This window comes from Salvelinus fontinalis, chromosome 29 (assembly GCF_029448725.1).
Source record: "Salvelinus fontinalis isolate EN_2023a chromosome 29, ASM2944872v1, whole genome shotgun sequence".
In the NCBI taxonomy this organism is placed as follows: Eukaryota; Metazoa; Chordata; class Actinopteri; order Salmoniformes; family Salmonidae; genus Salvelinus; species Salvelinus fontinalis.
The window spans coordinates 29,467,163-29,486,258 of NC_074693.1; the positions used below are offsets into that span (position 1 = coordinate 29,467,163).

The following is a 19,096-nucleotide window of genomic DNA, read 5'->3' on the forward strand; positions in this document are numbered from 1 at the left end:
ACAGCCATTCAACTTTGTACCTGTTTTAAAGTCACCCTGAGCGTCCTTCCTCTCTGGTCACTGAGTTAGCAAGGACGCCTGTATCTTTGTAGTGACTGGGTGTATTGACACACCATCCAAAGTGTAATTAATAACCTCATCATGCTCAAAGGGATATTCAATGTCTGCTTTCTTAATTTTTACCCATCTACCAATAGGTGCTGTTCTTTGCGAGGCATTGGAAAACCTCCCTGGTCTTTGTGGTTGAATCTGTGTTTGAAATTCACTGCTCGACTGAAGGACCTTACAGATAATGAATTATATGTGTGGGGTACAGAGATGAGGTAGTCATAAAAAAAGAATGTTAAAGACTATTATTGCACTCAGTGAGTCCATGCAACTTCTCATGCGACTTGTTAAGCAAATGTTTACTCCTGAACTTATTTTAGGCTTGCCATAACAAAGGGGTTGAATACTTATTGACACATTTTTTATCAATTAGTAAAAATGTCTAAACATAATTCCACTTTGACATTATGGGGTATTGTGTGTAGGCCAGTGGCAAAAAAATATAAATTTACTAAATTTTTATTTCAGGCTGTAATACAACAAAATGTGGATACTTTCTGAAGACACCGTATGTTATACAAGTGTCATACGGGTGAGTAAGTCACCTTTGCGGTGCCGTTTGTTGTCTGCCTGTAGCTGTTGGTTCTGAGGACAGGCAGACTGCATCCTGTATGGCCTCCAGCATTAAGAGTCCTGTACCTCCCCTCTGACACCCTCCTCTACTCCTCACTCACCTACCTGTACACCCTGAAGACCTGGGGATGAGGGTGGGGAGAGATTAACATGGTGGTGAAAGGTGTGACACTGGAAAACGCTGGTAAGATATGCAGGGAAGGTTCAAAGAACGAGGGTCCTGTATGCAGCAACAAAACGGCTGGATGAAGACAGAGAAACCGGATGACCTCCAGCCCTACCTGCAGACTCTCCTCCCTGAGAGCGCAGCTCATGCTGGTGTCTGTGGTACTGGGTCTCCAGGTCTCTCGGCCTACAGGGCCACAGTGACAGGCCTCTGTATTACCAGGACCCGTCTCTCTGCCCAGGACCAGCAGCTCCCTCTGGTGGCCCTCAGCCTGACCACAAGGGGAATTATGGAAGCAGCACATTTGACAGTTTGATTGTCATAAGACGTTGGCAATATCTTGACTAAATCAATCTCTCATATGTTTACCTCTTAGCCTACAATTGCTACGCCCCGACAATCTAATTGAGCTAATAATAAAATGCCCATCAGAATCTGTCTAAGCTAGAGAAGCACTACATGACCAAAAGTTGAACATGTCATTCCAAAATCAGGAGCATTAATATGGAGTTGGTCCCCCCTTTGCTGCCATATCAGCCTCCACTTTTCTGGGAAGCCTTTACACTAGATGTTGGAACACTGCTGCAGGGACTTGCTTTCATTCAGCCACAAGAGCATTGGTGGGGTCGGGCACTGATGTTGGGCGATTAGGCCTGGCTCGCAGTCAGTGTTCCAATTAATCCCAAAGGTGTTCTATGGAGTTGAGGTCAGGGCTCTGTGCAGGCCAGTCACATTCTTCCACACCGATCTCAACAAACCATTTCTCTATGGACCCCGCTTTGTGCACGGGGGCATTGTCATGCTAAAACAGGAAAGAGCCTTCCCCAAACTGTTGCCATAAAGTTGGAAGCACAGATTTCTCTAGAATGTCATTGTATGCTGTAGCGTTAAGATTTCCCTTCACTGGAACTAAGGGGCCTAGCCCGAACCATGAAAAACAGCCCCAGGCCATTATTTATCCTCCACCAAACTTTAGTTGGCACTATGCATTCAGACAGGTAGCGTTCTCCTGGCATCGCCAAACCCAGATTCGGCCGTCGGACTGCCGGATGGTGAAGCGTGATTCATCACTCCAGAGTACGCATTCCACTGCTCCAGAATCCAATGGCTGTGAGCCTTACACCATTCCAGCCGATGCTTGGCATTGCGTATGGTGATCTTATGCTTGTGTGCGGCTGCTTGGCCATGGAAACCCATTTCATGAAGCTCCCGACAAACAGTTCTTGTGCCGATGTTGTTTCCAGAGGCAGTTTGGAACTCGGTAGTGAGTGTTGCAACCGAGGACAGACGATTTTTATGCGCTTCTGCACCCGGCAGTCCCGTTCTGTGAGCTTGTATGGCCTACCACTTAGCAGCTGAGTCGTTGTTGCTCCTAGACGTTTTCACTTCACAATGACAGCACTTACAGTTGACCGGGGGCAGGTCTAGCAGGGCAGAAATTTGATGAACTGACATGTTGGAAAGGTGGCATCCTATGACTGTGCCACGTTGAAAGTCACTGATCTCTTCAGTAAGGCAATTCTACTGCCAATGTTAGGCTATGGAGATTGCATGGCTGTGTGCTCAATTGTATACACCTGTCTGCAACAAATGTGGCTGAAATAGCAGAATCCACCAATTTGAAGGGATGTCCACATACATTTGTATCTATAGTGTCCCTTTCTATCTAATAGACTATGTTAAGATTTTACACTGCCTCTTCCAATGAAATGTGGGCAGGTCAAAATAATCTATTCATTTTAAAATGTTGATTACTTCTACATGCCATTATCATTGACAATGATAAATGACAAAGTCTGGTTATGGTTATTTACACTTTTTGTTATTTTGTGGAGGATAAGCTCTAAGAGTCATGAAACAGTGTTCCAGTAGGAAACAAAATACTTTATTAATTCTGTCTGGTTCACATCTCTTGGTAGAATCACTTCCCCACATCCTCATCCATAATAGTAAAAGCTATGCTTTAAAGAGATGGACAAATAGATGTTAATCTATGTTATATTATATAGACAGTTAGCTTTTCAAACAAAGATCTATGGGGAGAGGCAGATGAAAACAAAGTGGGGCTAGCCCCCATTAGAGAGGTATGATCGGAGGACCAAGGTAAGGGACTAGGGGTACAAATTGACAGTAGGGTCGGGGTTTGGGGATGGGAAAGTTTGGATGTTGTGCGCATGGAGTAAAATGTAACATACACTTCATATGTATATCTCTAGCAATGCTTAACATAGCTGAGCTCACAAGCAAACATTTTAATAGTTTAAGCCTTATATGCTGTCCAAAGGCAAAAGAGAACATTGATCGGTTTGCCTTCCAGGTAACTTAGCTATATGATGATAAAGGAAGAGTGAGATAGACAGAAGGAAAATTGTGTGTATTTTTTTTGTTGAGGGGGGAGGGGTGAGATATAGGAGAGGACACTTGGTGAAGAAGGCCATCAGGTGCTGTGGTTGAGCTGTGGTTTACTCATCTGCAAAATATAGAGAAAAGAGTCAACCATATGTGCCAAACTATCATGCAATGTATTCAGATGAACTATCTAGAGACACAGTAGACAGACATGTGATCCAAAGCATTGCCTATATATTGTACATCTCTCTGTCTGTTTGTTATTGAGTTTCTATCTAACACTCACTCTTGTACTCCTTCAGCTGCATCATCCTGGGGTAAGCTGCCATCCTCTGACGGGGGACTGTGGGAAACAAACAGTAACATGAGACTACAACAGTCCCATCACCACCACTATGTACCTACCAGATATAACGTTCTCGAGAAGAGAGGAAAATAAGAGAAGAGAGAGGGAAAGAAGAGAGAGGAGAGGGAAAGAAAGAAGAGAGGGAAAGAAGAGAGGAAAGTGAAAGAACAGAGAGGAGACGGAAAGAAGAGAGGAGAGTGAAAGAAGGGAGCAGAGGGAAAGGAGAGGGAAAGAAGAGGAGAGGGAAAGAAGAGGAGAGGGAAAGAAGAGAGAAGAGAGGGGAGGGAAAGAAGACAGGAGTGAAAGAAGAGAGGAGAGGAGAGGGAAAGAAGAGAGGAGAGGGAAAGAAGAGAGGAGAGGGAAAGAAGAGAGGAGAGGGAAAGACAGAGGAGTGAAAGAAGAGAGGGAAAAGACAGAGGAGAGTGAAAGAGAGGAGAGGGAAAGAAGAGAGCAATGGTGAATTTATATTAAATACTTGGTTTAGGGGGTGGGGTGAAAGAAATAAGAGAGGGAGAGACAAGAGACATGAAGTTATGAGGTGGTGAGGGGTGAGGAGGTGATAGTGTTGGTGAGGAGGTAGGGCTGAGGATGAGGTGGTGGGGGTGAGTAGGTGGTGTTGGTGGGGGGGTAAGCTCACCTGGCTGAGGTGTGGGGGGAGCAGGGGCCTTCTCCTGGGCCATCTGGAAGAGCAGCCAATAACGCGCCCAGGTCTCAAAGCCCTGAGGGACACAGTCAGGGTGTAAGATAGGGTTGGGCGATATGGTATTTTATGTTTTTGAATAATAAATGTTCTAAATATGCTTAGTGAGTATCTCATGAGCATAGGATGGCAACGCATACATTATAAATGATTTCAATGGGGCTTTCTCCACTTATACTGTTCAATCTAACTCAAAACTAAAATAATTTTCAGCATTTTCAACAATTTCTGGATTTTCTGCACTTTAATTATAATTTCCACACTGTGCCACACAGCATGATATGGGCAAAAATTGGTGAACTGTTGGAATCATGGAAATATAACAATTGTTCTGATTCTATATTTGGAATATAGTGGGCAGAACCTTGAATACATTGTTGTTTGATAAGACACCGAATGAATAAGCCAGTGAGGAATTATTGACAGGGTAGGAAACAAAGTGTTGGTCTGTGTTTCCAGGTGACCCTAATTAGATGTTAAATTACATGTTTTCTTACTTCATGTAGCTAGCTAACCAACATATTCATGCTTCGCCTTTTCCTCTCTGATAAGATACATTTGCACAAAAATGCTAATCTAGGTCTACACCAGCACTGGTACCAGACAGTATTAGCTAACTAGCTGCGTTCGCTCTGACTGTTAGTCCATTTAGCCAGCTAACTAGCGATTAGCGGCTAACAGAATAGAAACTAGCAGACAGTAGTTTGCAGACAGCAAGATACACACACTAAGTGTAATTATAGAGTGCTAGTGGAAAGCGAATGTTGCATCCATCTGACCATGCGGAGTGAACGGCAAGAAAGTGCTCATTACTCAGTGGTCGAGCAACTGCTCTCTCCTTGAGTGACAGGGGCAGGGCTTAGTGTGGTTAGCAGCATGTAGCAGCAGGACGAGAGAGAGAGCGATTACTTAAGTAGCAAACAGAGTAAACTATAAAAACAGACATTATACGCGCCGGAGTATCTATCACATTTGGTTTAGAAGGTCATTTAAAAACTCAAACCGGTCCTTGCATCATTACCGGTATATAGTAAAACACTGTACACCGCCCAGCCCTTGGGTAAGATACTGTAAGGTAATGTGGATCATGTCATGATTATTTATGGATATTCATACATGTGTGTTATCAGGGTCCCTATACAGTGCACTACTTTTGACCACAGCCTTATGACCCTGGTCAAAAGTAGTGTACTAAAGAGGAATAGGGTGCCATTTGGAACGCATCCAAGTCTCACCTCCCACTCAGTCTCCTCCACCTGTTTCTTCAGGCTCTGCAGGTTGGCCAGGAACGTCTCGTTGAACTGGGGCAGCTGGGGGTTCTGAACAATCAATCAATCAATCAATCAATCAATCAATCAATGGCTGATATTTAAACTGTTCCTGTCTTTGTAGAGGGGACTTCAATGCAAAGGGTGGATTCATTGATTTATATGTATTTATTAATTTACCTGCAGCAGATCCTTCACTTGCTCCTCCAGGCTCACAATTGCAATTGCAGTGGCCTCCAGGTTCTGATGGGAGAGCAGACAGTCAGACAGAAATACTCAATACTCATCTTTTTATTTTAATTTCAAAGGAGCAGGAAGAGGGAGCTTAGTCCTAGGGGACACAAGTTGACATTTGCAAGTGAGCTTGTTGCTGCCATCTATTGGCTGTTTTTCCTCAGTTCATAAATGCCTTTAAGACAGCCTTTCTTAAAGTATGGGTCGCGGACCTATTAATGAACACTGTATCAACAGACTAATTTTCTTTATTTTTTTTAAAACTCAAAGGCCATGAACTCCTGAGCTGTGTGGAGTGGCATGTGTTCTGGTTACTATGCCTGGTCTTGTGAGTGTATATTTTTTAGTGTGTGTATCGGTCTAATGTATTGGTCTAGTAGTGTGCATGCTGCATCCAGAGAAAACGTTAGCTTTTTAATGATTGTGTTTACAGATGTTGGTTCATCATTTGATCACCCTGTTGCAATTAATTAAACACTTGTAGTGTATTTGAGGTTTAAAAAGACTTCTAAAGTTTGTAATTTCCACTTACAAATGTCAGACTTGATTTTCACATATGAATAATATATCAACCCCTTCAAAAATGTCGATTAATAGTGGGTCGCGACATGTCAGAGAAAGTGTAGTTATTTCATTCATTACTAGAATTGATTTGGCCATGTGCAACTGCGCTCTCTGTAAGTGCGCTCCATGCTTAGCAGTGGTGTCTCTGCTCAGTTTGGCAGCTGCACGAGCGGGAAGGAGACGCTTATGTGCTTTGCGGTTTACATCATCTTTTTTCTGCAGTTTTATTTAAGATCCCTCTGCGACCCACACGCTGCAGCGCTGTAGTTCAGCAGCAGATGATACGCTCTCAGCCATTGATTTATCATTCCCACTTGCCATCACTCACCACTGTCATCAAATGGACTCAAGCTAGCCACAAGTTCAACTGAGCTCAATCGTCAAGAAACTCAAATACAGCAACGAGTTTCGCTCTTTTTTTCCATACAACCTTTGAGAAATAACGAGGAGCGCCCACAATGTGTCTTGTGTGGGAAGTGCTTAGTAATGAGTCTCTCAAAACGAACACATTAAAAGGACACATCCTGACTAAACATCCACAGCATGACAGTAAACCCAGGGAGTTCTTTCAGAACAGGGCTTCAGGAAACAGTGCTTCGACAGTGGAAAAGTAAGTCAGCTAGCAAGGCATTGTTGTCTATTTTAGAACAGGTGATGACAGGCAGAAAAAGGGAGTACTATATTTCATAGTAGTAGACGTGAGTTTCTCTTTCAAACAATCCCCTCGTACACGGCTAACAGCTAGCTGGGTAACGTTAGCCAAAGCAAGCTAGCCAGCTACCCAAGTAACAGAACAGATGAAGATGAAACATGATCAGGCCTACATTTTACTGTAAAAAGTATTGTTAATTACAAGTCTAGGTTGGAACAGTTGCTTTAAAAAAAATACAAGTATTCATTTGACTGAAGCAATGCGTTTTGGGGCAAACACACACAGTTCTGGGTTTCTCATCTACAGCAGGAAACAGTCTCCTTCCTGACTGGGAAAGCAGTAGATGTTCTGATCCAGCTTGGTACCACATACCTATGTGAGTCAAGGTTCTCAACTCTGGCAGACTTAAAAAACAAGTACAGAAACAGACTCCATGCTGAGCATGACCTCAGGGTTGCACTGCCAAAAACTGAGCCCAGAATAGACAAGCTTGTTCAAAACTTCAACCAGCCACACACCTCTCATTAGGACTGTGTGTGTGTGTGTGTTCTGTTATACATCTGTGTGATATGATCAATCAGTTTATTCCAGTTCAGAATGAAATTATTTATTGTATTTTAACAGCAACAGTTCCAAACTAGACAGATATGTAAGTGTTTTTAGATGGGGAAAAATAAATATGAATTGCAATTGGATATTTTATTTAATTTGTTTTTGTCTATATTGCATTTGTTTTATGTATAAGGGCATTGAAATGTACTGATACTTACATATAGTTGCATGTTTTATGTATAAGGGCATTGAAATGTACTGATACTTACATATAGTTGCATGTTTTCATAAGCTTGGGTCCCAGGAAAACACAGAATATATCATTTGGGTCCCAGGCTGAAAAAGTTCAATAACACCTGCTCTAGAAGGGAAAGAGGAGTCATACCGTCATGGGAGTCTTGGTGTCCTCATCAGTGAAGTTGATCAGCCGGGCCATGTTGATCATGGGCGTCTGCATCTTGACAGGGGCCACAGCTGGAGCAAGGAGGGGAAGACGGCGACAGGTCAGTGTGAATAAGATAAAACACTTCCAATTGGGATTGAGGCTAGCCCCTCCCAAATTTCTAGATTTAACATGGTTGGGAAGTAATGATGACAAACAAATTGCAATCGTTACATTACCAGCTAAACTATTGTAATCAGATTGCAGAAACTTTTGAAAAAGTAGATGCTAACTTTTATCATGACTTTTAAATTCCGAAAGGATGTTTGCGGGAAATTATTTTACACCTTTCTGTTTTCTCAACGACATTCAAATCAGCATTGAAAAAAGGTTTGTTCCTCCTGAGTGAGTCTAACCACAAATCAGAGACCACTATGAAACACCAAATGCGTTTGATGGATCGCAGAAAAAAGCAGGAATAGGCTTTTGGCTACAGTCCAAGCTATGTCTTCCAATGGTGCGACTGCTGTCGTCATCCAAAGATTATCCAATTTGAATACATGCTTGGTGGTAAGGATGATAGCAGTGGTGTAGCCTACAGGCGATACTGATATCACTTATTATTGATATCTAGACTATATAGCGCATTGATGTGAATCACAATGCTGCTCTCCTATTTATTTGCACCTTATGGATTGTGGTTATTGTGGTTGGCTGTTCACTAATGTACTGTATATTCTGTTTAAGCTGCCTATCAAATCATAGTTTTTGCGTTCAGGGGTGTATTCATTACGAAAATCGTTTAAGAACCAAACGGAAGCAAACAGAGCAAACGAGAGTTTGTATTGGACAAATTCAGGTAGGTCCCTCCACGTTTCACTTGCTTCCGTTTAAGAAACGTTTTGCAACATAACCAGAGTAATGAACACGCCCCCCAGTGGACAGCCAGTGAAAAATGCGCTCTTAACAACAGCTGCATAGTGCTGATCCCAGCCTATGGAATACGTTTGATTTCCTCCCTAAACTCCCCTGTGATAGTGTGCTCCATACTGTCAACAACTAGAATAATTTAAGAAGATCAGAAGGGGGGCTTTTATTTTCTTCATGATAAATTACCATCTAGTTTTTCACATGCAAATAGCACTTTCCTGTAGTGCTCAAAGCATGCCATTTCTGAGAGCAGCATTTATTTTTCAACTCGAAGCAATGAGCCCAATCAGTCCTCCATGACAACAAAAAAAGAAAATATTAGGCTAAATAGTCATTTGTTTTTTGGGGTAATGCTCATGTAAAACAACTTGGCTATCTAGATTTCTAAGTCCTATTCTTGAGGATCAAGGGGTATTAAATAATTGGAAGGACTGGAAATCTGACAGACTTTGGTTAGAGATGTAACCTAATAGTATTATTATCTGTAGTAGAAAGCAGTCGGTTAGAAGAAGCCTACATAACCAACCCATAAAGTAAAATACAACATCCATGTATGGCCAGCTATGTAAACTCTAACATTGATTATCCTGCAATAGACGTTCAATTGGTAATATACATTTTTGTCTTACTCTATTGCCTATTAGGCAGGTTGACATTTATTGGGACAAGTCGTCCTTAAGGTAGAATGGGCCAGCTTCCAAGTCAAAATTGGCTATATTGTAAATATATATAAACAAAAAAAATAATTAAAAGTTTACTTTATTTAAAGTTATGGTTAGGCATTAGAGTAAGCAGTGTCGTTAAGGTTAGATTTCAAATCCGATTTTAAGACTGTCTGTGCCAGCTACTAACCTGTGCCTCTTAAGGGGAAAGTAATCTGAAAGTAACAAAGTAATCAGATTACATTACTGAGTTTGGGTAATCCGAAAGTGTCGTTACAGATTACAATAAATGTAATTTACCTAATTTATTATAATATTATTATAATAATAATATATGCATTATAGCACACTTTATCCAAAGCGACTTACATAAAAAAAATATATGGACTCATGACTGTATGGGTGTGGTCCTTTCTGTGGAATAAAACTCCTACCCCTTCCATTCCTCTTTTCTATCCAGTCCCCCAGTCTCTCTTCCCACAAAAGTGGATCTCACTTCCCTTTCCTTTGGCCACCAACTCTACACATCAACACCCCTCCTTCCCTCTCCTCCAATCCCCTACCCGGGGGTCTGTTTCTCAGCTGGTTGCGCATGTTGTTGTTGCTCTTCTGCATGTCATGGATCTGGCCCCTCTGGTTGAAGACCAGGTAGGCAGTGAGGGCCTGGCCGGCTAGGAGAAGACACGCCAGCACTGTGAACCCTGCTACCTTAAACGCACGGCTGTTAGAGGCCCTACAGGAGGGAATGAGAGCAAGATGGGTAGATAAAGGGAGTGATAGATTAGATGAGATGGAAAGTATAAAGAGACAGAGGGAGAAATATAAGGAGAGAAACAAATTGAAATTACACCTTGATTTATGGAGAACCAAACATTATTTACTTTTTTAAAAAGATTATGGGGATCATAATTGCATTTCTGACATGTATGGGATTGTCCTTGTGACATCCCAGCACCTCCAAAAACAAATCAGAGCCCCTGTGCAGAGACAAAAGCTGATCCTAAATCAGTAAGAATGAAAATGTTAAACACTGTTTTCTGTTCCTCTTTCCTGAGCCCATGATAAATACAGGTTTGGGAGACATCAGTAGTTACTAGGCAGATGCTTCATCTGAGTGTAAAGGAACGAATGAAAGCATAGGGAATGTAGTCAGCATCAGCAGATAACTCAAACCATTGATAATACTCCCAATATCATTTATGCATACTTTCAATAATGACGTGAATTCACAATAGCATACAAGTTGTAAATAAATTGTATAAAATATTGCACTTGTTGATGAATTTTCTTTGTGTTTTACATAATTGTTTTATACATGATTATTGTAATATAATATTTTGAGTTTACACATACTTGAACATTACTTTTGGGAATGAAGAAACAGACTATAGACAATATGCAGATGCATGTACCGAAGTAACTGCAACATCTATAAAATGTGTTTCGTAAAATTACTGCTATAAATGTCACCTTGTGTTGGTTGTTATTGGGAGGATAACGTCCTGGCTCCCTGCGCGCTCCAGGAGCGCATCATCGTGTCTCTCCTGCTGTTGCTCCTGCATTCTCTCCAAGTCTATGTTCTCTCAAATTCTGCGATCAGTAAAAAGGGAAGAGATCTATTCGGAAGAAAGCGTCCGTCTGAAATGACAGGCAGTCTAGCCAGGATTGGAAAGCCCCGAGTCTATAAAGTGATGGGCAGGTTCAACTAGATTGTAGAGTTTGAACTAAGCTGTCATTGGTCAACCTGCACTGCATCACTTGTTGATATAGGCAGACAAATCTGAAGCGATGAAAAGAAAGTAGAGTTCAACTTCTCATGAATGAAAAATAGTAGATAGAAAGTAAATAGAAAATCCCTCAGATCTTACATTTGAAAATAAACATCCCATTTGATGGTTTTTAAGGAAATGCATTAATTCTTAAGATCTTAATTCATTCAGAAATGGAGTCCTAAGGTTAAACAACAATCCAGGTATTATCCAGCCCTGTACCTATGCTGGGCCAGTAACCATAACATGCATTCATTTTTTTCTCAAATAATAGATAGAATACTTATGGACAGAGGTTTGCACCATTGCAATATTTAGCTTTTTAGCTTTTTCAAACAGTAATAAAATATACATAGAAAAAATATATATGTTTTTTGTCCTTTATTCTATTTTGAAATAGTGTGAATAGGATACAAATACTTTTGAAGCTACAGTATGGTAATAACACAAGTTAGTGGACATTTATGGTCTTACAGTTGATAATGATCCAAGATGTTTGAAACCTTTCCCCCTAGAGACAACCCTGCCAACGTTCTATACTCATTGGATGCCTTGAAGGCTTTCATTTAAGTCTGTAAACCAATCAGTCATTCCATAGAAGTGTGGATCAGAATTCCACGTATTCTACAGTGAATGTTGGGGATTTTCCATTGTTGTAGCGGTGATGAGAAAAGTGCTGAAAAATAAAATCCACAGAAGATGCAATCAAAAGGAATCCGATCATGCCGTAAGGTCAGAAAGTAATCAATACAGTACTCATTTACTCTCAAAGACCGTTTGAACCCAGTTTGGACTCTTATGGACAGTTTAAACCCTGGAGGTTGATGTTTGTACTAGAGGTCTTCATGGGTCCAAAAAGTTGGGGGACCCAGACCAGACCTGAGCGGACCAGAGAACGATCAGACCCGAACCCCAATTGGCTAGACTCTAGGTCAGACACGATTGGACCAGAGGACAATCAGACCTGAACCCCAATTGGCTAGACTCTAGGCCAGACCCGATTGGACCAGAGAACAATCAGACCCAAAACCAAATGGGCTAGACTCTAGGTCAGACCCGATTGGACCTTTGTGATAAAATAATGATGTTTATCAGCAAAGTTGCTCTTTTGGTTAATGAATATCTCTTTATATGTTGACTAAGCCTTCTATAAGTCAATAAATTCACCTTATTAGTGTAAAATCTATATGATATAGGCTATGCAGAGCCGTGGTCGGGTCCATTTGGGTCTATCAGCTGTAGTTACATAGAACCGAGACCAGATGACAAACAGGATCTGACTCGGACCTGAGGGGAAATTATTTGTGTTCGGGTGGACCCTTGAAGACCTATAGTCTGTACTGATCTAATACCTAACTACAAACTGAAAACATAACACTGGTACTATTCAACTGAAACCATTATTCCCTGTAAAAATATAGTAAAACCTCTCCGTCCCGAGTGAGACATTCTCTCATGCCCTCATGAGAGACTGTGATCTTCATCTCAGGTTTGAGGTATAATCTGCTTCTCCTTTCCAAATGATATCGTACTTCTTTGAAAACACTTGTGCATCAAACATTCAGACACAGACTGGGGTCTCAGTGGGGAAAGACAAGAACATTTCTGAAAAATATAAAAATCAAGTGGTTTTATTTGCTAATTAAAAAGCACTGACAATATTAGTTACACTGTAAAAATTATTGACAACAATTACAAGTCTTTATCGTACAGTCCGGGGAGATTAGTACCATCATTGCTGTTATTGTGTTATTATCATGTCAATAATACTTTAAATAAAGAAATCAAGGAGCTCTGTACAACAATTGGCAGTGTGGGGGTAGTTGAGAGAAGGAATAAGAGGGGAGGAACGTTCGTATGAACAGATAGGATGAAAGAGATCAGTCGGGACTCCAGCAGATGGCACTATATTATGATCCATAGTAGTGACAATTCAATACTACCTGGATGATTCTGTCCCACTGAATACCTCTTTCGTTGCATTACGAGAGGGGGCTGAGAGTTTCACCTCAATCACATTCAATAATTGATGTCTATAACATTAGATTACAGAGTCAGGAAAGAAACAAACGAACAGCATGTGCGTTGTTATTACGTCTGAACAACGTTGTACAAAAGTATTGCGGTAAGAGCAGCTTTTTGTTATGTATGCTTGCAGTGGTAGTACCATGTGACTAATGTCTGAGTTACAACTACTACTATAACTTGGGCCATACTGACTATGTCAGATGTTCATGTTTTAGATTCTCCCTGATGCAACTCAGAAATACTATGAACAACTGCTAAAACAAATGAAATAGAACATTCAAAATAAGGATTTATAAAAAAGAATCCTCACACTGCAGATGACTGATGGACTTGAGTGCATTTAAACTTAGCTTATGTCAGACTTCACGGTCCCACTTTAAATAAAGTACAACTTATAAACGCATGAAAGCGCATACATAAAGGCTTCATAAGCACTACATAAATGCTTCAAAATTAGCGTATGACACTATGAATGGTGTATAAGCATACAGTGTGTTATGTCACATTTGAAAATTCATCCTACAGTGGGAAGTGTTGTCACCTTTTATACACCATTTAGAGTATGAAATATGATTATAGATGATTTGTGAAGGATTTTTGTAGTGCCTATGAAGCCTTTATGTATACTATATAAAGCCTTCATAAGTTGTACTTTGTTTAAAGTGGGACCGACTTCACATACTGTAATATCTGTGTTATGACTGAGCTTTCAGACAACCTGTTAAATTAAAATGACTGTGCTTTCAGACAACCTGATAAATTAGAATATGTGTGTATCTGTAAAGTCTATTTATGAGATGTACCAATACTTTGCATATTGTGCTTTCAATGTGTGCTGTCTGCCTGACACTTCCTGTGCTGTGTATGCAAACCCATCTGAAACAGAAACCAAGCAAAATGTGTTTCTGGTCACCTTTTACAATAACATGTCTCCAAATCACAATCTTAAAAAATAAGAACCGTCAATAGGCCATGTAGTGGTGAAGATTCTGTCATGGCACTGGTAAATGTGTTCATGTCTAGTGTCTAAAGGCCTAGTGAATAAGACCACATCACACCTGTAGCCTGAGTCAATATACATCATACCACCCCCCTATGGTTTTTAGATAGAAACCACAGGCATTTTCAACTAACGGCATTCATTCAAGTACTAATTGATCTCTGCTCTAGTGTAATATCTGCCCTTTTTTCACCTCACCCAGCCTTAAATGACTGGTACTGTGCAGGCTAGCCAAGACTCACTCTTCCTCTTCATCCTCCTGTTCCTCTCAAGAGTAAGGTCCAAGTCCATGTGAGGAATGCAAGGGATAGTCAAAGAAAGAGGGGATGAGGGTTGACCACACCCTCCTCTCCATCCCATCCTATCTGTACCGGTACCTTCACACCGGTCCACCTCTGTAAGAAGAGGCACAGTCTTGTGGGGAGTCTCTTTGTAGAATGTACCAAGTAAGGGTGGTGGTGTTTCATGGGGAGGTACAACTTAGGGAGAGAGAGGAGTGCACTTAGGGCCTAGGTTATGAGCCATCGTAGACTCACCGCCCACAGGTCACCATCCCTGCTCTCCCTTCCTCACTGTTCTTCCCTCTTATGAAGAGCACATACAGAAGGAGAGGCTTTCATCAGAACACACCCCTTTCTTACCCCCCTATGGATCCTCCAGGGGATTCATATCATACTCCTCCATATGGGGGGTGGTTAAGCTGTGGTACAGTCCGCTGAGCTGTCCCCCTTCCCCTGCTACCTGGTATGGACCAGTTCCTCTCGGAGCCAGCTGGGCAGGGGCTGGCCCATCCTGTACAGCAGCTTAGATAATGCTATGTTTTGATCCCTGTAGTGCTCCCTGAGGAACAACTGGGACTGGGGGATGGAGAGAGAGAGAAAAAGGGATAGGAGTGAGGTAGGGAGAGAGAGAGAGAGAAAAAAAAGGGATTGGAGTGAGGTAGGGAGAGAGAGGGAGAAAGAGATAGAATTATCATTACAGACACAGCCAGGATTCAATTAACAAACATGCATCTTAATGAACAAATATCAGTGAACAACTTGCATTGGCAAATGACAACTCTTACCTCTGGGTTCATGTCAGGGTACCTCCGCCCCTTGCTCTTCCCCAGACACTTGGTCTTCCCTCCCTCCAGCAGCTGACACCAGAAGCCTTTGTTGGGGTCAAACCTGGAGAAAACACATTACATCTTAATATGGGAGCCTCAGTTTAAAATGCACAGGACAAATTGCATTTTAAAATGCTTGTGGTTACAATACATCTAATCCCGTATTGCCAAATGGAGGTAAGTGGCTAGGGAAGTTATCTGCTCTGTGTTTGTGAAGTGACTCACGCTAGGATCCTGTGGTAGTTGACTGTGTTGACCAGGCCTAAAAACCTCTGGATCTTGTCCATGACTGAGGCCGGCTCAGTCTTCAGCTGCTGCCCGTCGAGAACCAGGACCTGACTGGAGTGGTAGTGGTTGAGCCATCTCTCCAGGTGGATGGCATACCAGCCCGGCACCAAACAACGGTTCTGGAGCACACGCAATCTCACCGGGGCATCATGGGTAGCCACGATGACATCATGGAAGGAGTATTTCAGAGCCACTGGGTCATCATGAGCGCGCTGGTGCTGTAGGATTAGAACATGACGTAGGATTATATCATGACGTAGGATTATAACATGACGTAGGATTATAACATGACGTAGGATTATAACATGACGAAGGATTATAACATGACGAAGGATTATAACATGACGTAGGATTATAACATGACAGTCATACTGAGGAATAGTTATGTATCGTACAGACCTGGTACCATGAGTAGTAATTATGTATTATATACAACAGTTATAAGGAGTTCTAAACCAACCTGGTACCAGGAGTAAGCGCGGTCAGCTGGGTTGATGAGGATGGTGATGATCTTGGATTTAGGCAAGAGAGCAGCCGCCCGCTCCGCTGCCACCTCAGAGTCAAAATAGTTGGCACTTTTCTCAAAGTAGTAGTCTGAGCTGGTGTTGGAGGGCAGGGGGAAGTACTCCATGTACCTGTGTGTTCACCAAAAGACAAAACAGATACACTAACTAAACTATACACTAACAGAACACTGACAGAAGCCAACCCCTGGACTAGAAAGCATGTTTAATGGAAAGTCTCTAGACCAAGGGTGTCAAACTAATTTGGCCCTGGGTGCCACATGCGGTCTTCAATAAGGTCGAGAATGTAGGTTCGTTATAATGTCAGTTTCGATTTGATTTTAGTGATTTACATTTACATTTGAGTAATTTAGCAGACTCTCATTTAAAGTACTGTATACTGAGTTAGTCCCCCCCCAAGAAAAATATAAGGTTATAAGGGTACACTTTTGTATTTTTAGATCATAAGGAATAATCCTAGATCAACACTCCTATTATTCTTATTTTTTGCAACGTAAGCTTAACTTTCTGAACATTCGAGACGTGTAGCCCACTTGTCATTCTAATCTCCTTTGCATTAGCGTAGCCTCTTCTGTAGCCTGTCAACCATGTGTCTGTCTATCCCTGTTCTCTCCTCTCTGCACAGACCATACAAACGCTTCACACCGCGTGGCCGCGCCCACCCTAACCTGGTGGTCCCAGCCCGCACGACCCACGTGGAGTTCCAGGTCTCCGGTAGCCTCTGGAACTGCCGATCTGCGGCCAACAAGGCAGAGCTCATCTCAGCCTATGCGTCCCTCCAGTCCCTCGACTTCCTGGCACTGACGGAAACATGGCTCACCACAGATAACACTGCTACTCCTACTGCTCTCTCTTCGTCTGCCCACGTGTTCTCGCACACCCCGAGACCTTCTGGTCAGCGGGGTGGTGGCACCGGGATCCTCATCTCTCCCAAGTGGTCATTCTCTCTTTCTCCCCTTACCCATCTGTCTATCGCCTCCTTTGAATTCCATGCTGTCACAGTTACCAGCCCTTTCAAGCTTAACATCCTTATCATTTATCGCCCTCCAGGTTCCCTTGGAGAGTTCATCAATGAGCTTGATGCCTTGATAAGCTCCTTTCCTGAGGACGGCTCACCTCTCACAGTTCTGGGTGACTTTAACCTCCCCATGTCTACCTTTGACTCATTCCTCTCTGCCTCCTTCTTTCCACTCCTCTCCTCTTTTGACCTCACCCTCTCACCTTCCCCCCCTACTCACAAGGCAGGCAATACGCTTGACCTCATCTTTACTAGATGCTGTTCTTCCACTAACCTCATTGCAACTCCCCTCCAAGTCTCCGACCACTACCTTGTATCCTTCTCCCTCTCGCTCTCATCCAACACTTCCCACACTGCCCCTACTCGGATGGTATCGCGCCGTCCCAACCTCCGCTCTCTCTCCCCCGCTACTCTCTCCTCTTCCATCCTATCATCTCTTCCCTCTGCCCAAACCTTCTCCAACCTATCTCCTGATTCTGCCTCCTCAACCCTCCTCTCCTCCCTTTCTGCATCCTTTGACTCTCTATGTCCCCTATCCTCCAGGCCGGCTCGGTCCTCCCCTCCCGCTCCGTGGCTCGACGACTCATTGCGAGCTCACAGAACAGGGCTCCGGGCAGCCGAGCGGAAATGGAGGAAAACTCGCCTCCCTGCGGACCTGGCATCCTTTCACTCCCTCCTCTCTACATTTTCCTCTTCTGTCTCTGCTGCTAAAGCCACTTTCTACCACTCTAAATTCCAAGCATCTGCCTCTAACCCTAGGAAGCTCTTTGCCACCTTCTCCTCCCTCCTGAATCCTCCTCCCCCTCCCCCCCCCTCCTCCCTCTCTGCAGACGACTTCGTCAACCATTTTGAAAAGAAGGTCGACGACATCCGATCCTCGTTCGCTAAGTCAAACGACACCGCTGGTTCTGCTCACACTGCCCAACCCTGTGCTTTGACCTCTTTCTCCCCTCTCTCTCCAGATGAAATCTCGCGTCTTGTGACGGCCGGCCGCCCAACAACCTGCCCGCTTGACCCTATCCCCTCCTCTCTTCTCCAGACCATTTCCGGAGACCTTCTACCTTACCTCACCTCGCTCATCAACTCATCCTTGACCGCTGGCTACGTCCCTTCCGTCTTCAAGAGAGCGAGAGTTGCACCCCTTCTGAAAAAACCTACACTCGATCCCTCCGATGTCAACAACTACAGACCAGTATCCCTTCTTTCTTTTCTCTCCAAAACTCTTGAACGTGCCGTCCTTGGCCAGCTCTCCTGCTATCTCTCTCAGAATGACCTTCTTGATCCAAATCAGTCAGGTTTCAAGACTAGTCACTCAACTGAGACTGCTCTTCTCTGTATCACGGAGGCGCTCCGCACTGCTAAAGCTAACTCTCTCTCCTCTGCTCTCATCCTTCTAGACCTATCGGCTGCCTTCGATACTGTGAACCATCAGATCCTCCTCTCCACCCTCTCCGAGTTGGGCATCTCCGGCGCGGCCCACGCTTGGATTGCGTCCTACCTGACAGGTCGCTCCTACCAGGTGGCGTGGCGAGAATCTGTCTCCTCACCACGCGCTCTCACCACTGGTGTCCCCCAGGGCTCTGTTCTAGGCCCTCTCCTATTCTCGCTATACACCAAGTCACTTGGCTCTGTCATAACCTCACATGGTCTCTCCTATCATTGCTATGCAGACGACACACAATTAATCTTCTCCTTTCCCCCTTCTGATGACCAGGTGGCGAATCGCATCTCTGCATGTCTGGCAGACATATCAGTGTGGATGACGGATCACCACCTCAAGCTGAACCTCGGCAAGACGGAGCTGCTCTTCCTCCCGGGGAAGGACTGTCCGTTCCATGATCTCGCCATCACGGTTGACAACTCCATTGTGTCCTC

The 19,096-nt window shown here is 43.2% G+C and overlaps 2 protein-coding genes across 3 annotated transcripts in view; both read right to left on the reverse strand.

The window, feature by feature from the left end:
- Positions 1–2,710: 2,710 nt before the first annotated feature.
- On the reverse strand, positions 2,711–11,151 carry LOC129827806 (HLA class II histocompatibility antigen gamma chain-like). The gene is made up of 8 exons (XM_055889007.1): positions 10,957–11,151; positions 10,050–10,219; positions 7,898–7,986; positions 5,691–5,753; positions 5,478–5,561; positions 4,180–4,261; positions 3,483–3,539; positions 2,711–3,317 (listed from the first exon to the last, which is right to left on the reverse strand). Exons 1-8 carry the CDS (start codon positions 11,046–11,048, stop codon positions 3,310–3,312), a joined length of 645 nt encoding a protein of 214 aa, XP_055744982.1. The 5' UTR covers positions 11,049–11,151; the 3' UTR covers positions 2,711–3,309.
- Positions 11,152–12,870: 1,719 nt separating this feature from the next.
- LOC129827805 (bifunctional heparan sulfate N-deacetylase/N-sulfotransferase 1-like) overlaps positions 12,871–19,096 on the reverse strand; it is a 38,558-nt gene continuing 32,332 nt past the window's right edge. For both annotated transcript variants that reach the window (XM_055889006.1, XM_055889005.1), the window contains 4 exons: positions 16,140–16,314; positions 15,617–15,897; positions 15,350–15,452; positions 12,871–15,140 (listed from right to left, as the gene is read on the reverse strand). In XM_055889006.1, coding sequence (XP_055744981.1) covers positions 15,021–15,140; positions 15,350–15,452; positions 15,617–15,897; positions 16,140–16,314 — 679 coding nt within the window. In that variant the 3' untranslated portion in view covers positions 12,871–15,020. The remainder of the gene's footprint in view (positions 15,141–15,349; positions 15,453–15,616; positions 15,898–16,139; positions 16,315–19,096) is intronic.

Bases quoted from the DNA above. Each gene is read 5' to 3' on its own strand.
- LOC129827806 (XM_055889007.1), bottom strand. From the start codon at position 11,048: ATGCAGGAGCAACAGCAGGAGAGACACGATGATGCGCTCCTGGAGCGC. The intron at 10,220-10,956 runs GTGACATTTATA...TCCCTCCTGTAG, and splicing joins CCAATAACAACCAACACAAG to GGCCTCTAACAGCCGTGCGT. The intron at 4,262-5,477 runs GTGAGACTTGGA...TGTGTCCCTCAG, and splicing joins TGGAGGAGACTGAGTGGGAG to GGCTTTGAGACCTGGGCGCG.